General features: G+C 51.0%; 2 protein-coding genes across 2 annotated transcripts; one reads left to right on the top strand and one right to left on the bottom strand.

Annotated features, from left to right (window-relative positions):
• The first annotated feature begins 353 nt into the window (after window positions 1-353).
• Window positions 354-7,769, top strand: LOC100898492 (uncharacterized). Its single transcript, XM_018638149.1, has 11 exons — window positions 354-678; window positions 818-1,103; window positions 1,331-1,510; window positions 1,702-2,019; window positions 3,723-3,855; window positions 3,937-4,038; window positions 4,611-4,975; window positions 5,607-5,785; window positions 5,921-6,282; window positions 6,437-6,511; window positions 7,481-7,769. The coding sequence occupies exons 1-11, from the start codon at window positions 482-484 to the stop codon at window positions 7,561-7,563; spliced, it is 2,280 nt and encodes a 759-aa protein (XP_018493665.1). The 5' UTR covers window positions 354-481; the 3' UTR covers window positions 7,564-7,769.
• Window positions 7,770-8,249: 480 nt separating this feature from the next.
• Sara (Smad anchor for receptor activation) lies at window positions 8,250-14,753 on the bottom strand. Its single transcript, XM_029110510.1, has 15 exons — window positions 14,306-14,753; window positions 14,029-14,177; window positions 13,787-13,886; window positions 12,795-12,929; window positions 12,230-12,415; window positions 11,395-11,532; window positions 11,061-11,300; window positions 10,730-10,960; window positions 10,533-10,618; window positions 10,348-10,452; window positions 10,078-10,218; window positions 9,789-9,974; window positions 9,473-9,723; window positions 9,258-9,374; window positions 8,250-9,149 (listed from the first exon to the last, which is right to left on the bottom strand). The coding sequence occupies exons 1-15, from the start codon at window positions 14,751-14,753 to the stop codon at window positions 8,978-8,980; spliced, it is 2,685 nt and encodes an 894-aa protein (XP_028966343.1). The 3' UTR covers window positions 8,250-8,977.
• Window positions 14,754-18,377: the final 3,624 nt, after the last annotated feature.

Here is an 18,377-nt window from a genome sequence, read left to right as displayed (position 1 = left end):
CCATCATGACCTCGACTCGAAGTTTGGATTCGAAGTTGGACACGTTTGGAAAGCGGTGCCACTACGTTTCCATTTTCCTTGGGCTAGAACCCTGACTCCGACCTCTAGGGCAAGTTAGGCGCAGATCATTGGTAGACAAATCCGCACTCCGCACCGAAACACGGTCCCGTAGATCCTGACCCTGTCCTCGAGGAAAGGATTTAGGCGACTCGAGACTGTACGCACGGCTCCAGGACAACGGCCGCACGACGGAGTCGGCACGTGCACATTACGAATTTGATATCACGACTCGCCGCATTCTCGGCGCGAAGTTCTGCTGTCGATGAGGGGATGTTTTGATTGGTTTCATATTTCGAGCAGACTCTCCATCATTTGTTCGACGACGGTTCGGAAGCCGAAACTAACGAACTTAGTCTCCTCGAGCCGTGCTCATCAAACAGGCGAACTTTTGAATCGAGTTGTCTGCACCGAACGATACGGAATGGGAACGAAGAAGAAACCCGTCAAGAAATCGAAATCCAAGTCGAAGAAACATGCGGTTTCAAAACACGTGGATCGGAGTCCTGATCAAGAGGTCCCCCAAGATGAAGAATCGGAGAACACCGATTTGTCCGTTTCGGAAATGGAAACGCAAAGCCTCGACGAAGGAAGACCGCCTTCCGTCACGGTACCGGATATGTGAGTCTTCTATCAAGTTTTCATTGCCAGATCGATAGCTAAGCGTCGAAGTCTAGACGTGCGCCCGGGAGCTTGATGTGGATCGATTGCGGAGCAGATCGAGTGATGTGTTGTTGAAAACCTCTTCCGCTTTCCGAAGATGTCCCCCTGAAGACGAAACAGTGGACACGGTTGTGGAACGCGAGGTAGATGAGAAAGTTCCTGATTTGGACGACGAAAGGAGTGAACCGAAATTGAAACCCTCGCCAATATGCCACCAAAGAATCGAGGAACTGAAGCAGGGTGGGAGAAAATCCGCCAAGAGGAAGCTGTCGCTCCAAGTTGCCACCGGGGCGGCGAAACAGGATACGCGTCGAGTGAGTCTTGCGGATCTTAAACAAATGAAGCATCCGCTGCAGGACACTTGGACGTTCTGGTATTACATGGTGAGTGGCTCGAATGAGAGGTTATCATGGAGGACCCGTGCCCCATTTTCCCTCATCATGGTTTAGCTAAGCTTCGGGAGGCAACCGAGCTGTCACGAACTCGCGGTCCTTGACAGCGATTCCCCACGCAATTCCGATATCTGGCGAGGGGTGCGTTATATCGCGGTCCTGGGAGCCGCGGTCCGGTCTTGCTTGAATCCGAACTCGGTGACTTATCCTCCACACAGGGCAATAAGGGCAAACAATGGAACGAGAACTTGAGGCAGGTCTGTAAAGTGGCTACAGTCGAGGACTTCTGGTGCCTCTACAATGATCTGATCTGCCCATCCCAATTGACGCCGGGCAAGGACTTCAGCTTCTTCAAACGACACGTTCGACCCGAGTGGGAGGATTCCGCCAACCAATCTGTAATTATGATTATCAGCCACCATATCCTCCCGCCCTCGGCAAGCGAATGTCCCTAGAAGTTAATCCTGTTCAACTTCAATGCCGCGACATTCGTCCCGGGTGGTGCTAGTCCATAGAATTGCTGAGGAGAGGAACCTTTCGCATAAGCGGGTAGCGCAGTCCTACAGCTCTGATGCCTCTCTATTCGCAGGGCGGGATGTGGTCTTTTTGCCCCCGGGAAAAGAACCACAGATCATCAGACATGGACAAAGTATGGCTTGAGTTGTTGTTGTTCCTAATCGGGGATCAATTCGATATACTGTCCCAATACGTCAATGGAGTCTCGTATTCGAAGCGCAAGGCTCAAGATAGAATATCATTGTGGATCGGCACGGAATTCTCCCGAAGCGAAGAGATATTGAAGATTGGACACGCCATGAAACAAGCGATTGCTTTTGTCACCCAATCGTTCAAATTAGAATATTCTACGAGCGACGACTGGCGGCAGAAGACCGGATCCTCCGTTACTGTTCGTTATTCGCTCTAGACCTCTAAACAAATCTCGAACGGGGCACACGTTCGCTTCAAGTGTACAGAACTGGTAGAGCGCTCTGGGAGTCGGGCTCTCGAGCTGTTTTCCCGACCGACAGAAGCTTCCACCTGATGTGCAGAATCTCGATCTTTTCTCCTCGAGTCGTCAGGGATATGATTCATTCCCTCGTTTTCGTTAATAAAGATCCCAGGGAAAAGAGAATCCTACTCGCTCTCTATCAGACGGCTCGCCCCGGTTTTCGGCTATGCGCTTTCGATGATTGGATCTCGCGACGTGATTTGCGACGGAAACTGAGTGGGCCTGAACCCCGGTATTCCTATCAATGTCTCTGATCAGAGTTGGATTCGTTCCGACCAGGAGAGAGAAGTAGGAGGAGCGGACTTGAACTGAAAGAGCATTCCGGAATCCCTCGGCCCGGTCCTTTGGGCATTGGCACCCGGCGAAGTTTCTCGCTGAATTCGTGCCCTTCTTCGGAAGTCACCTAGATTACCCTCATCGTTTTCTCATCGGAAAAGTGCATTCCCCTTCCTTCTTCAATTCGATGGAGAGAGCGTTCTGGAGTATCTTGCACACACCCATAGTAGCTGAGCAGCCACTCTGGAACTTCGCGCGGAGCCTCATATCGCGAAGAGGAAACCTCAGAGATCAAGTGCGAAATCATCGATAAGCTTCTCAAGTTACAGACTCCGTCGCTTATCTCGCTCACACGTTATTATTCTTTTTTTTTGGCCAGCGCAAATGAAGGCCCTGAGTCCTAGCCTCCGAACGCGTTGCTACCCGACATTCCGCTACCTGCCGTTCTGAGCATACAACCCTCTGAGACTGATAATCTAGGCGATTCCAAGGGAAGAAAGACAAAGCCGGCGGCTTCAACCATTCACGCGACAAGCATGGCGATGGTGGATATGCCCTCTGCCCGGGCAATTCTGCAGAATCGCTCTTGACTCGTCGGGAAGTGAACTCGGGAGTGAGATAATGGTGAGACATTACCAAACCCTTGGGTCCCGACAAGATTCCTTCTAGTCAGACGCCATTGCGAAGTCTCGCGGGAAAATTCGCGAATTCGAAGTGAAATATTTTCCGGAAGGTCCCCGACGGGCTCATCTTGAGAAGGTTTAGAAATGGTCCCTTACACCTGACGCCGGAGGGGATGACTTGTTTTTCTGCGGAGCAATGCGCAGACGCGGAAGCGTTCCAGATTACTCATTGTTAGAGTTGGGGTACCAGAATTACCCGCCGACATTGATTGTCTTTGCATGCGGCTCTCGGAGAGTACCTCGGCAACCAGGAATAATTTCGAATATTTTTCCGAATCAGGTCTGCGCCCCGCTTCCTACAAGACTCCCAGGCTCAGCCGTATCAGGGGCCTCCATGACATCCTGAGCGAAAAACAGAAAGCATGGATTCGCCTGACGATGAGCATTCCACGCGGGCTAGCAGATGGGCGCTGAAGTTGTTTCGTATCAGGCGCGCTTTGGCGCCAAAAATTAGTACCACGAACCACTCGTATCATCCCCGCGAAACACACTATCCTCTCGAAATCAGAAGATGGGAAATACTTTCCGGATTCTGAGTTTTACCCGAGGCGTTCTTTCTGAGATTAGTTCCTCTCCATGGGGAAAGAACACCAATTCCGAGGGAATTACTGTGGTGGCTGAATAAGATCGGACTCTCTCCAGACTAGGCGTAAGAACCACACGGTACCACACGCCAGCTTCGAGCGGCTCAGTAGCAAGTGCGCGTTGCAACTCTTGCTTGGACAGAGAGGCCACATACGAACCTCGTGTACCTTGGGCCGACAACATTCACGAAGTCCGTCAAGTTGAAGACGTTCCTCTGGTGACCAGTCAGTCGTTTTCCTGTTACCGTCCGGTGCTGGCAGAACTGTTTAAGTTCTTCCGAGAAATTACCTCGTTAATCAGTTTCCGAGACAATTAGGGTATTTCACAATGGCCGGAGGAGATGATAAAACCTCAAACGGAGGAGACATTGAAGGTAAGTCACCGCATGGAGCGGGAATCGGCCTATTTATTACACGTCCTTCCGTTGTCATTGACCGCGAGTTGAATCCGCGATCTCAATGCGGTGGACGCGGCTCCGACCGTCCCGTTGATTCATGGGCGGTGCCTAGTGCACGTGTGAATAGAAATCAAGCATCGCCGAGGCTTGATGGCACAAAGTATGAATGGAATAAGGCTCAGGAGCTAGCTTCGTTCTCTCGACTAATCCCATTGAAATTCGGCAACATATGCCGATTTGTCAAAACAGTCGCACTCGCCACTAAATGTAGGAACTGCAGCCTGAGCGACACGCGCCTAATTCTCCCGAGCAGAAACATTGGAGCGCTGTAGCGATTCGCTTCAATTGTTCGCTGATCTCCAATACCTTCCATTCCACTAGCTCTGCTTCATGGGGATGTCGCCGGGGCGGTTGTCATGACTTTCTTACTAGAGCGCCGAGCTTTCGAATAGTTTTTTTTGACTCCCCCACCCCGTCTCCGGATAAGTAGCTTTTGCATGTGCGATTGTGGACTCAGTGGAGGTAGCAGGGCTGGTTTGGTGTTTTAGGAATGGATGTGGCTGCTCTGAAGACGCGTGTGCTCACCGACCCCGGTGTAGTCTCAATGATGTCCAACAAACTGAACTCCTTGGTAGGCATGCCCAGCCACTACATCGCGGCCCTTCCGAACGAAGTCAAGCAGCGCATCAAGGCTCTCAAGAAGCTCCAGGTGGATTATCTCAAATTGAATGGCGAATTCTACAAAGAGGCAGCTGCGCTGGAGAACCGGTACTTCGCCAAGTATAATGAGCTGTTCAGCAAGAGGAACGAAATCACCATGGGGAAGCATGAGCCTACGGAAGAAGAGTGCGAGTACAAAGAGACGAACGTAGACATCGCCGCCGACCTTGCCAAACCGAGTCCCAGCTCCGAGGTAAGCCTGCCAGCTCTTCATCATTGACTAGGATGCCATCGGCACGATCGCTTCGCATCAATCAGCCAGCAGAGCCGGCGGCGTTTTCGTTGCTGCCGGCAGGGATCGCGCTGTGTGTACTTTCCCCGCGTGAACCTGTTTGACCGACCACGTCGGTTTCTGCTCTAAAGAAAACTTAGAATGTTGGTATTTTTAGCCCGTATAAAGTCGAGAGACTCTTCTAGCACGCGGTGCGTCGCGCATGACGTCACGACTGGTTCGAGGACGCCTTCGCGAAATCCCTGGTGTATTCCTGCTTTGTATCGGCTTCCGTCGGCGTTTATGATCTCGAGCGATCTTCCTCCCGAGTCACTCCACCGGGAGACATTTCTCTTACACTTGATGTTCGCAATCGCATAATAATCAACGATCGACGATCGACGTTTGAATGTCCGTTCCGATCTAATGATACATACACGCGGTCTGGGTGAAGCAGGAATTTGAGCGGCATCCCGGCGGTGAATGAGCGCCGGCACGACATCACCCACGCGAAGCCTTCGCGCGTTATGCTACCGTTCTGAGGTTTCTGGAACCCATGGAGAACGGGGTCACGACTCGAGCCATTCGATCAAGTGTGCGGTGACAATTGCAGACCGTCAGCGGAATCCCCTCGTTCTGGTTGACCTGTATGAAGAACGCGATCGACGGAACGAATGATTTCATCACCGAGGAAGATGAGCCCCTTCTCGAGCATCTCACCGATGTCGTGATCGAGGACGGCGTCGACAACTTCAAGCTCCACTTCCACTTCAGCCCCAATGACTTCTTCAGGTCAGTGTGCTCGTTGTTCGTGCTTTTCTGTCTCGGCGCGACTGGGAGGTCGCCCAAGACCTGATGGGCGCCAAAATTTACTGGAGGTTGGGTCGACTCCTGGCACGGGCATGAGGGTATCGCTTCCTCTTACAGCAATTCGGTTCTGACGAAAGAGTTCAAGTTGAAGCTTTCGCCGACCGATGAAGATCCATTCAATTTCGACGGTCCTGAAATCATCGCCATGAAGGGCATGAAAATCGACTGGAAGTCCGACGACAAAGATGTTACCCAAAAGAAGGTGACCAAGAAACAGAAGAACAAGAAAACTGGAGTTACCAGAACCGTCGTCAAGTCCGTACAGACAGACTCGTTCTTCAACTTCTTCAACAACACCGAGTGGGTCGAATACAGCGAGGATATGGAGGAAGATCTCGCTGAAGCCTTCCACACCGACACGAACCTCGGCTCTTTCTTCCGCGAACGCCTCGTTCCCCGAGCGGTTCTCTATTTCACCGGTGAGATGATCCCTCAAGTTATTGACTCACGGAAGCAATTTTCATCTAGCTTGTTCATCAGCTGCCCGGAGGAAGCAAATTACTTATTGACCCTTGAGTGTCGGGCCAAAGCCGAATCGTGGAATTCGTGCCTGATTGAACCTTCCCTCCGCAGGCGAAATGACGACCTACGACGAGGACTACGACGAAGAATTGGACGAAGGACTCGATGACGCAGACGAGGCTGCTGGTGTGTATTAAATTGAGACGAAAACAGAAACCTTGCAGATCCATCGTGTCAACCGCCTAACAGGTTGACTCGGTGTTTCCTCTTCAGTCGAGAGACTACGAATTAAAATTATTTTTACGTTTCCACTCCTCAGCTTAGCGGTCCGACGCGTTTGAATATGCGACCTCTTGAGCTGTCGGATTCAATTAGATTTTCCAACTTCATGTGCACCTAAACGCAAATTAGGCGGCGTCAACTTCGCAGTGCTGGGTTCGGGCGGGAATGGGAAGCGAGCAATCGAAGGCTTTGGCATCGTCTTCGATAGTAGTAACGAAAAAAAAACTCACGTCAACCAAAACCCACACGAGAAAACACACAGACACACAATCAACATATGAAACCCTTACGATATTCCTCACGACGATTGTTCATGTGCAATGATCCTCTCTGTCTGCCTCTTTTGCAAGAAGGAACCCTCGGGAGGTGATCGCGGGAGAAGGGAGAGCAATATTTACGCCTTAATCCATATACAAGATTCTAATAAAGCTCTGAGATTATATTTGTCAGAGAGAGTTGTCATTCCCACCCGCGCACTGCAAGGAAGAAGTCGTCAACCCCGTTGGAGAGCTATCCAGTTGGAAGCAGCTTCCATGAGCCTGGAAGGGATTTGATGTCTCCGGGGATTCGCAAGGCTTCCCGCCTCGTTGTTCGTATGGCCCTGTTCGATTCGGTCACGCCAAATTCGGTGGCATTGACTCACTGGTGCTAGGATCTTGGTGGAAGGTTCCGGGTTCCACGCTCTAACTCTCGGGATCTGGCGCACGATGTTGGAAACTTGAGGGAACGAATGTTCCGAGGTCTGAGGGGAGGCCTCGTATATGCGGATTGCGGCAAAGCGGCTCGGCAGTCTGACCTGTTCATTGCATGCGATCTTCTCTTTTCTATCCTCGGCACCCGTCCCAGCATCCTAACCCTGAGCGCTTTTTGTAGGTTCTGACGCCGACCCCGATTACAAGCCATCCAAGAGAGACTTGCGCAAGGCCCAGCAAAATACCGAGTGCAAGCAACAATAGGTTGATCCGCGAAAAACCCACAGAATGTTCAGGCAGACAAGCACCTTGTTCTTCTCAGGAGCCTCCATCCCAGTCCACGGGGGGAGGCGATTGGTATCGTTCGACCGTTATTTCAAACAGCGCTCTTAGCGACACTGCTACCAAATAATTCATCAATCAATAATTATTTTTTAATAAAGTGTCGGACTCTTGGAACTGTTGTTGTTTCGAAAGGCCGTAGGTCTCAAACGATTTGACTCATCAATTTCTTCTGGGGAGCTCGTGAAAGCTCCGATGAAAGATCTCCCAGGGACAGGATGCCCGTATAGTCCGAGTAGACGTGCTCGTTAAGCGAAATGGAACGAGAAAATGAAAACTTTGCTTCTGACTCCTGTCCACCTCGACTATTAAGCTGCCACGACTTTCTGGACGTCACGACCTTGGTATTCGTGCCCTTTGTTCGAACAGGTGCTTAGTCGTCGGCATACATGATCTTGAGCGAAAGTCTTCCGAGCAAGTGAGCTTCTGCCACCGGAGGGTTTCCGTGCGCGTGACGCCAAGCTCAAAGATCGTGTCTGATATGCTGAAATCGATATCAACGGAAGTTCAATGGGAGCGGGATGAACTCTAGAGGAGCAATCAGGAATTTAAAGTATGACTTTATTCGTGTATCATTTCACTTTTGTTGTCAACATCGAGGTCGTGGTAATCATCTGCATTGGTTTCACGGACATGATGTCCGATCGAGTTTTCTAAAACACCGACTCTGAACGAAACAGGGGCCACGGGACAGGTCGATCAAGAGCTCCCATCGATCGACAACAGAGCGGTCATCTCGATTGACCGGGGGGCATCGGACTTCGAATCGGTCGAGGACGAAAAAGATTTTCGTGACTTTTGGTCTCACTCCGGAGCAAAACGCGAGAGTTCGCGCCGATGAGCTGTGAACATCACAGGCGACTCATCGCGTCACGCACTTGCTATCATCTTGATGACCACTCTGATTGTCCGGGCGGGAACTCATAGGTGACTCCAGCCAAGAAGCTCACGGTAGAAGGGACGGGAGGGAAAACTCAAGGATCGTCTCTCCAGGTCCGTGCTGACTAGAAGCACTTAACGCATTGATAACAAACGATAAACTCCGAGAGTTTAATGGCTTCGCAGGCCGTGTTCGAGGCGATCAGTGGAAACATATTCTCATTTCAGATATCAAATCTATGACACTTGTCAATTAAGTATTTACATAATAAGTCGGGGAGTAGACCGGCTGCGCCTAGTAAGATCCACAAACGTGATCATCATCTGACTGGGCGCGAACAAGTCCACGGCAAACGTTATACTTATTCAAGGCGAGCCCCGATCTCTCGAGCCCCGTCCCTCATTCCTTTCGAGAAGACTGATACATATCCTCCTTTCTTTGCATAATATACAGGATTCATTTAAGCAGAACGTAGAAGACCAACTCGATGGTCATCGGCTGATGGGAGCCGTCCAATGACGTTATGATAGGCACCAAGGCGCTGTCGACTTCAGCCAGAAACTCCCCATTCAGCGGCTCGCCACCCGCTCCTAGCTCATAGCCGAATTGTTCCGGATCTAAGCTGATCCTGAAACGGGGAGGATATTGGACGATCGTTCGAAATGTGTAAGGACTCAACGTCGGCGGAGGAAATTTTCACCGAATCGAGAATTCTCGGGAGCCATTAATTTTTTACCTGAGGGCCACTTTCTTCAGATCTCGTTCGTAGAGCTTTGCCGCGTGCGGCAGAAGCGCCACACACATCGACCGTGCCGTAGCTTCAATAAGTCTGTTTGGATCCGGAAGATCTAATCTGCAATACGAGGTTTCACAACGCGTGAGCAGGGAGTCCTCGAACCTCGAAGATCTCCACAGGAAACAGAAAGTTCTGTCCTTGTTTTTCCTACTTACTCGGTGTCTTTGCTCGCTAGGAAGAACAGCTCTGTCCATCGCACAACGAATTTATCGTTTGAGTAATCAGTCCCCGAGAATATTTTGCATGATGGGATTCCTGCCATGCAGCTTCCGTCGACGACGCTGATGACCGATTCGTTCCGAGTGACTTCGTTCTCCACCCATTGGAGTTCCACATATTCTTCCTCGGCTGGTTCCGCTGTTCCAGCAGCGGGCTGCGTCAGCGAACGATCGTGAAACTGATTAATCTCGATACCGTCGAGGACATGCCGCCCCATCCTTTACTGTCTCGTCATTGGATTAGAAATCTCACCTTGGTCTCTTTGCAAACGATGCGATAGTTTTCCATGGCGTGGATCGCCTGCTTGAGTTTGGCCATGTCTTGGGGACCTATCTGGACGAGGATGCCGTCTTCGACGATCGAGCTCTTCGCTGTGTAACCGGAATTGGATTTCAATGCGCCACTGAATACGAGGAAGCTGGCGCCGGTGACCTTGACCTGGGAATTCAGATACCGAGTGTTATCATGGAAGAAACTCAGCTCGGTGAGCCGCTTCTCGCTCTGAGCCGTCTGGCCAAGCAGTCGTACATCGGGAACTTACAGGTAGAGATGCGATGTTGATGGTTTGCGATTGGAAGGACCCGTCCTCGCCTTGTATACAGACCAGATGAGAATCGGCCGCGGAGGAGAAGTTCGAACCAATCGCCAAAATATTTTCATTCGTTGTACTCGCTTTCATCATCTGTTGGGACGGCTCCATTAGACAAAAAGATCGCTCATAAGTCAAGTAGAATGGGCCGAACAAGATCCTCCCGGCTGGCACGAATGTCCTTCTTCCTGAATCAGCGAAGAGCCCAGAAGGGGAACTTACCAGATCGTAGCGATTTCTCGGGGCCTTGATTGTGTAGGTTTTGCCGACCACATGAATGACGAGGCCAGGGATATTTTGAATGGTATACTGATAGTTACGAAAGTCCTGGAAGCAAGAATTCGATAAGTGATGAATACGGCGGACAAAACATCTTGAAATCGCATCCACGATCAGTTGATGCTTACGGCAAGAATGCTCATGATGGAATGTTGATCCCCGTCGAAATACACTGCTTTCCGGAATCGCTGACTGACCAGAGGGCACGGATAGTCTGGAGAGCAAGGAACTATGTGATCATCGAGGTCCTGGGGGCGACACTTGAATCGATGCCTGTATGACATAATCGAGTCCGGCGTACTAATTCGAAGGGAATGAAACTCACAGCGTGATTCAGCCCCCAGTCTCAACAGGAGACGGAGAGGGAAGAGTTTCGCCCACGGAACTTCACTCCGCATGATCAGCATCGCAACCAAATAATTATTCTCATGCAATGGTTTCAGGATATTCTGAGTACACTGGAGAGATGTCCGCAAGAATAGAATCCCGGCGTGCTCATTCGAACCGAGAAGTCCACCCGGGAAAAGCAGGTGATCCATCTGTATCACAGGTGCTCCTGAAAGAGAAGGAGACTCTGGGTTCAAGCGATGGCGATGTGCAGGGGATCGTTACCGATGTCCCATGGGTTTGCGAAGATAGTCTCCTTCGTCACTAACCTCTGCAAGCGTTTTCGTAGAGGATTTTGTAGAGTTTCAAAACGTCGCGAGGAACTGCGAGCTCGTCATCGGCGTGGTACTCCAATATGAAAGCCACTTCTTCTTGGCCGAAAGCGGCCAGACCCTCCGAGCAGAAAGACCAGACACGGGACCCGAGGCAACAGTCCAGTGTTACAATCTTCACTCGTAGCTGGACCTTATGTCGCGTCAACTCGAACGACACGGGAGGTAGAGTTGGATCTGTCAACGAAGAATCGAAGATTGTTTTCTAAAGTCTTCCCCATGTGGATATCTCGTACAGAAACACGTTCGAAGCCCGAATCACTCCGCTGACCTTGCAGTAAGTTGAACAGCGTTCCGGCGGTCAACGGCTGGTCATAAGGCTTGAACTTATTCGAAAGGAGAACATTCGGTAGACAGCCTAACGAATCCGTGACCGACACGTATTTACGATACTTCCGGGCAACGACAGCTAGAAATCAAAGGACCCCCATTAAATAAGTATGATAATCCGATGCCATTCGCTCACGGCGAAATATAATAGGAACTTCCGGCAATATAGGTATCGGTTCCCAAAGTTAGCTGCATTGGAACGCTCCGGATTAGTGGAGCACAAAACCAGGGACCCTCTCCGAGACTGATGATGTCATGTACGAAGTCATCCAATTAGCGAGAGCGGAAACGATCTAGAGTGTTAGTGTTTTAGTGAACCTGTCGTGCTCGCTGAGTGTCCACTCGGTGTCCACTTCAGACTTCAGACCGCTGTCTGAACTTATTGCCGGCTCGAGGAGCCTCATCCGAATCCCCCGACTTGACCACTGATCGAGCGTCGAGTTCTCCGACGAACCGAGTCCTTGCGCTCTCAAAATCCGTTAGGTATGGACCAGAATCGAACTGACCGATGAAATCAATGAATCCCTCCCTTTGGACATTCACCAAGACACCCGAAGCAAGAAGCAGAACAATTAACGAACAACACATGAGGATAGCGATCTACAAGGCTTCCCACACAAGAAGTATACTGGTTAATACCAGAGTCCCGCTAAGGGTTCTAAAGCACTCTGTTAATGTGCGTCTGACCCGTCGAACCTAGCCGTCTCCTCCCCCGCCGAGCACGTATCTTGCCTCGTTCAAGCCGAAGCTGTCTGTGCGTCTGTTCTTCTACCTACCTTTAGACCTACCAGTGGTCAGCTGCTTTAATGTTCGCTGAGGGGTTCTCTGCGCAGGAGGTGTCGACGGAATGTCAAGATCTGTGAGATCGCCTCCCGGTCGAATGCCGTCTGAGAACGTGACCGACTTACTGCATCCTGATGATCCTCCCAAGCCGTTTCCAGCCGTGTTTGATTTTTCTCCACCTTTGACAAACGTCACAGATACGTCTATGTAAAACTTACATCGAACAAGGATCCCAGTTCAATGTGTCTCTCGGATCGGGGAATGGGAAATTCCAAGAGCTCACACGAGAGTGAGAAGTTTCGAAACTGAAGACCACTACTCCTACTACCACTACTTCTGGTCGGACGTCGATTCATGGCAGATCTGCACGATCTCTAGACGAACGGGCCAGCCCGTGAATCGTAGAAGAACCAAACCGAGGATCTAGCAGGACAGGGTTCCGAGATGGAAGTTTGTGCGGAGCAGAGGTTCGGTGCAATGGTAAGAACTGGCTGCCATGCTTGAATTGAAATCGGAAACGGAAAACGAAGGGCAGGGCGACGGATTCATGATACACACCTTTTTTCAGAACTCCGACAGGAACCATGACAGTTGGCGGGGGTAGCTGAGCTGTGGACGACATTTGTGCTAAAGGGCTTACGGTTGAACAGTATTCCATGGGATTTGATGGATCGGGCCGAGACCATCGTTCCACTGAGTCGGTCACAAAAGTGAAAAGAGCCGTACCGGTTAGTTTTGACTCGTGACTTCCTAAATTAGTTCGTAGCACGAAAGTTTCGTTGTTCGAACAGGGATAAAATCGAGGAATCGAGAGTACGAGACGAAGAAACTAAAGCAGAACTCTACACGTGCTTCAACGGACGCGTCATGACAAGAACGGAATTTCGTTTACTGAACTCGGGCTGGGCAATGAATCTTAGATCTCAAATCTTCAAGCAGTCGTCGGAAATTCATGGAGGGCTTCCTACGAATCGTAAAGCCGCAATCACCCAGAGTACGCAGGAGACTCATCTGACTTTGGCTGTCGAATGAGACACTGTGCCGACAACATCGAGCGGGAGGCGCTGACTGACTATTAGGACGTCGATGTCAGCGCATAGCTCATGCCAAATCATGCGCCGGTCTCTAGAGTTCATCGATACCCTCTTCACAGGCCATTGAAACTCTTCACTTCCTCCCCTCATCTCTCTCTCGACTACTCGACCATCTCCGCAGGCAATCAAAGTCAAACGCATACTCGGCAAGCAGAACGATGGCCTCTGACCTCCCAGTTTGAGCGAAGGGAACTACTCGAGAGGAACGCGTTGCAAGGAAGGATGACAGTGATCAACGGAATGAGAATGGATGAATCACGAGTTGGATGAAAATAAAATCCCGAAGATAATCGCTCCAATCAGAACCTCGAGAGAGGAGCATGCGTCAAGGACGGAGGCGATTTCGTAGACCACCATGCTAAGAAATGAAGGCTGTTGCGAGAGTCGCTCTGGTGCAAGACGCGATCCCAGGCAGATGTACCGAAATTCGCAAGTCGAGCCCACTCAGCCGCTTACCTCTGTTGAGAATTTCTATGCAATACGAACACACTCGGGCTAACTCGCCGTCCATGAATTGTAGTCTCGCTCTGTCCTTGCAGCAATTACCGCATAACACCTTGAAGGAAGACGTCAATCTATACTCTCGCTTTCCACAAAGAATCGTCGGTATTCTGGAACCCCCAATGTCCCTCACAATGGGAAACCTCGAATATTAATTTGTACGGTTGTAGCTTGAAAGTAGGTAAATCATTCGATACCTTCCCGCACGCGCGGCAGTGATGTCTCCGTCTAAACATCGTGAAGTCTTGACCGCAGTTCATGCAAATCGGAGCATCTTCGTCGTGAATCCACATCGGCCGGACCTTACCGAGGACTTCTTCGCTCGGAGCAACGACAGCTTCCGGTCCTGCATTCAAGGAGTCGGGGTTATGCGAATCACCTATTAAGCGAAAGTGCAGATCTATCCGCCATCGAAATCCGCGGGTTGAGCGTATCTATGCACGAACGCGGGACGAAAAATTATTCGCCACTCACCGCCACCCACTGCTCCCTGATCAGCGTCATCGGAATTCACAGCGGCATCTTGTTCCGGCGCCGGAGAATCTGACTGCGGGGTCTTCTGCGGAGCTTCGTCCAATGCCACGTCGGGATCGGCCGCCACGGTATCAGAGGACTCGGACGCCGCCGCATCCTCGGTCTGAGATTGAGGACAAGGATTTTCCGGCCTGGCTGCGTTCGTCTGAGTTTGGACGCCGGTCGGAATGTCGAATGGATTGTCAAGATTTACATCGGACGTTTCGAGAGCGTCTGAGCTGTTATTATTGACGACGTTTTCCGCGGCTTCGCTCTCGATGACCTGGTGAGGATCGACCGGCTCAACGGATGCCCCGGAGTCTTGAGAGCGCCGGCTCGGAGCGCGATCGTTCTGGACTTCGTCTTCCAGCAGATGGAGATCGTCCTCTGTCACCTCCACGGCGCTCATGTCGAAGCTTACAATGCGATAGAAATTGGTAGCGTCCGATTTGAGAGGGGCATGGTTAATCACATCCTCTCGGGCTTTTCCTTCCGGAGTGCAATGGTCGCTCGGTAACTCATCCGCGCTCCGTGGCTCATCGTCGATTCCACACGCGGCCACTCTCTTGAGACCGCTGTCCCCCACAGGGAGAGAATGGGTTCCCATCATCTCACTTGACGATTGAGGCTCGCTGTCAACTGATCCCTCTGGAGGTTCGGGGGTCTGAGCTGCTTGTGATCCTCTGACGAGGTGTTTCATGGCGGGCTCTGGGTCGGAGCTCCGCGGTCGCTGTTGACCGCCTGTGTCATTTTCCTTCCCTGGATTTCTGGTGTCTGATTCGCCACTTGGGAAAACTGCGACGCTCTGCGCCGGTCTTGGTGACTCGGACTCCGCGGGCTTCGTCTTCAATCCGAAGGACGAACTTCGGTATCGTTGCAATACCGGAGAGTTATGAGCACTTAGAAGATGAGCGTTCTCTATGCTTTTCTTCCGCAGGAACTCTTCAAATTGCTCCGACGAGACCCCTTGGCTCGCGTTGCCTGATGGATGTGGTTGTATTTTCAAAGGGGTTTTGGGCTTCACTGCGGGCGAGCTGCAACGAAAAACATATAGGCTCGGAGCGAATACTTCTATAGCGGACTAGAGAAGAATGGGCATCTCAAAATCTGTGACGGCTCACCTCAGGCCCGTTTTTGGTTGCAATGTCTTCGTCGATTGCGGAGTTCCAGAGAGATACCGTTCAACCGGTTCCGCTTCAGAGTCCTCCCCCGGTCCAGGAACGGACTCCGGCGCCGGTTTCTGCTCGAAGCCCCCAATCGATTTTGCATCGAAAACCTCCGCCGTAGTTGAATCTGACTTCGGGGCCGTTTCCGATAGTGAACTTTTCGCCGAAAGCAGCCCAGTGATGCTCGCTGGTCGTGACTCCAATGATTCAGCCTTCTCGGTTTCGGAATTCTGTGACGATTCCCGCTCCGAAATTTCCCCTATTCCCGACCTCTGGAATTCCGATGGCCGAGAATCGGGAGTCGCCACCGCTTCTGATCCGGCACTCTCCACCGGTATCGACTCGAGAATCTCCACCAGTTCCGACTCGGAACTCTGCATCGGTTTCGACCCTGGAGTCGGCACCGGTTTCGACTCGAGAACCTCCACCGGATGCGACTCGACAGTTCCCGCTGCTTTCGCTTCAAAAGTCTCCCCCGGTTCCAATCGGAGGTTCTCCATCAGTTCAGATTCCTCGGTCTCATTCGAGTCGTAATTTTGGGTCTCCGACGCTTCGGACTCTTGAATCTCAGCCGGAACCGCATTTCCGTTTATTCTCGAAGGAATGTCAGTTTCCGGCTGGACAGATTCACGGGGCGTTGGTTTGAGAACAGAGGATGCAGAGAGAGCTGGAGTTGAAGCAAAGGGCGACATTGGAGGAGCTGTCCTTAGCTGCTTGACAGGAGGTAAGACTGCGATTTGAGGCTGCAACTTGCTCTCGCTCTCCTCGAACTCGTCGAGAACCGCATCGATGTCGACCACGAACTTCTCCATGATTAATATTTACCTGGTGACGGAGAGAGGAAAACATTTCAAAAAATCGCTCTCTGTTTTTTTTTATCTGCGTCCGTTCCGCATGTTCCATGAATATTCTAGGGAATAAGAGGAACTCCTATTGAGTAGATCACAAACTCCGTCTTATTATCAATTATTATCAGTCTCTAATGCGGAGCTACGTGCGCTTTCGGTGACGAAAGGCGAAAGAAGCCACGAACAGGACGAAATCTGACTCTCATCACGCCGTCATAGCATCCAGGTATAACGGTCACGGCTCTTTAGGTCTAGGCCACCCCGTATCGATTCGGTGACGGCGGAGCTCGTAAGTCAAGGGAGCGAGCAAACACTGAAGGGAAACTTTGGATGCTGCAGTCGAGAGGGAATCACTCGAGTAGACCGTCAATTGATGCAAGCATCCATGGAGAAATGATGTAATCGAATTCTCTGCATCGAGCTGCATAAGGATGAAAATTCTTGATCTTCTACGGACTCCTCTCACGACTCCCCGCTGCGAAATATCGGGCGAGTTCGGACCATTCCGCACAGAGATACGGAAATTCGAGGAAGTCAGACGCCAGGAGAGGCCTTCACTTCCGGGAGAGCATCGAATGTCGCTAGCGCGTTTTCAATTATTCCACCCCAGCAACAGGAGGCCAAGATACTCCAGAGCGTGTTAGCGCACTGCAAAATCGCTTCCCAGCAGCTCCAGAGAGTCGAACTCCGACGTACGAAGCCAGCCCTGCAGGCGCGGTTGCCGGGAGCAAACAGTGTCAAGAAATAACACGGCACCTCTACTATACAATCAGCTGTCACATGTCCAAGACGCGAAAACCTAGAAGAAGCTCCCGCAGATTTTCTCCGGAATTCGGCGAAATAATATTCACGTATTCCGGAACCTGGGAAAGTGGCAATACGAGGCTCGAGAGTAGATCAAAAAACCTATCGCGAGGGAAGTGAATCAATTTTAGATCTTACGGGATGTGTTGCTGCTGATTTCGAAGTAGTCGAAGCCAAAACAGAGAACCTCCATTGTCACACCGTCAGAGCTTCCTTCATGACGTCGATGACATAGGCTCTCAAAAAGCGAGAATTTTCCTCCGCACGAATCCCTGCTTTGGAAATTTCATCGGATGTGTTTTTGGTCGAATGAATCTCTCTTCCACACACAGACAGTAAGGAGAGATAGGATAGTGGTGTCCATACATACACACTTTGAACAACAATCGCTGCGGCAGCGAACCGAGCAGACGACGCACTCCCCCGGACGGCAGCCATAGGGCGCGAGCATTTGAATCTAGCATCAGAGGCTTCTTCATTCGAGCGATTGAGAGACGCTTCTCTACTAGATCAACGGAGCCTGGAGCTGGAGCTACCGCGGGAAGGAAATGGCGAATGATATGCCAATACTCGGGTTCAGTCAGAGGAGCGTTCCTGAGCGAAGCGGAATCTCGACGAGACCCGGTCGAGTCGGGAGCATCCCTTTGAATGAGTCGCTTGGTAAGAAGCGCGAGCCCGGACGCGGAAGATCCGGGCAAAATTATAAGAATCTTTCCTGGCTTAGCGGGATCAGGCTGTGAGGAAATCGATTATGTGTTTCTCGGTCTCACGGTCAAAATACCGAAATTTTTTGCGAGAGAAACTTCCTCGCCCTGTCGAAAGCCTGGACCTTCGATCCATTTCACCTCGCTTGCCCGAATGCTCGTCGAGGCAGCAGTCTCAGCGATTTTGCTTTTCGGATTTGCATCAGGGACGCCGACGTCGGCGGCAGCGTCGACCTCATTTTTCCGTCGCGGAGTCGTCTCCGTTCGGTTTCTTGACTAAGAAGAAAGCCGTGGATATGTATTATTATTAATTATTATGAAATAGAGCTCAACCCCATCGCCCTAGAAGAGAATATGCCTGGCCTGTCAGATACTCATTAGAGCGAGACTACTATCCGGGAAGATATGTCCTCTGCTGTTGCATGGGATATCAGATTGAGGTATCTCTGCCGCATATGTGGATTTTTCGGAAGTTCGGCGCTATGGAATGGAAGAGATGGCATGTCGATTG

This window comes from Galendromus occidentalis, unplaced genomic scaffold (assembly GCF_000255335.2).
Source record: "Galendromus occidentalis unplaced genomic scaffold, Mocc_1.1 scf7180000076600, whole genome shotgun sequence".
Classification (NCBI taxonomy): Eukaryota; Metazoa; Arthropoda; class Arachnida; order Mesostigmata; family Phytoseiidae; genus Galendromus; species Galendromus occidentalis.
Note: the sequence above shows the minus strand (reverse complement) of the source record. Positions and strands in the feature narration are given on the sequence as shown.

Coding starts and splice junctions, on each gene's coding strand:
- LOC100898492 (XM_018638149.1), top strand. CDS start 482: ATGGGAACGAAGAAGAAACCCGTCAAGAAATCGAAATCCAAGTCGAAG. Junction 679..817: donor TCCGTCACGGTACCGGATAT/GTGAGTCTTCTA, acceptor CGCTTTCCGAAG/ATGTCCCCCTGAAGACGAAA. Junction 6,512..7,480: donor TGACGCAGACGAGGCTGCTG/GTGTGTATTAAA, acceptor CGCTTTTTGTAG/GTTCTGACGCCGACCCCGAT.
- Sara (XM_029110510.1), bottom strand. CDS start 14,753: ATGAGCGCCGTGGAGGTGACAGAGGACGATCTCCATCTGCTGGAAGAC. Junction 12,930..13,786: donor CATAGAAATTCTCAACAGAG/GTAAGCGGCTGA, acceptor TGACCGACTCAG/TGGAACGATGGTCTCGGCCC. Junction 10,453..10,532: donor CCATCATGAGCATTCTTGCC/GTAAGCATCAAC, acceptor TCTTGCTTCCAG/GACTTTCGTAACTATCAGTA.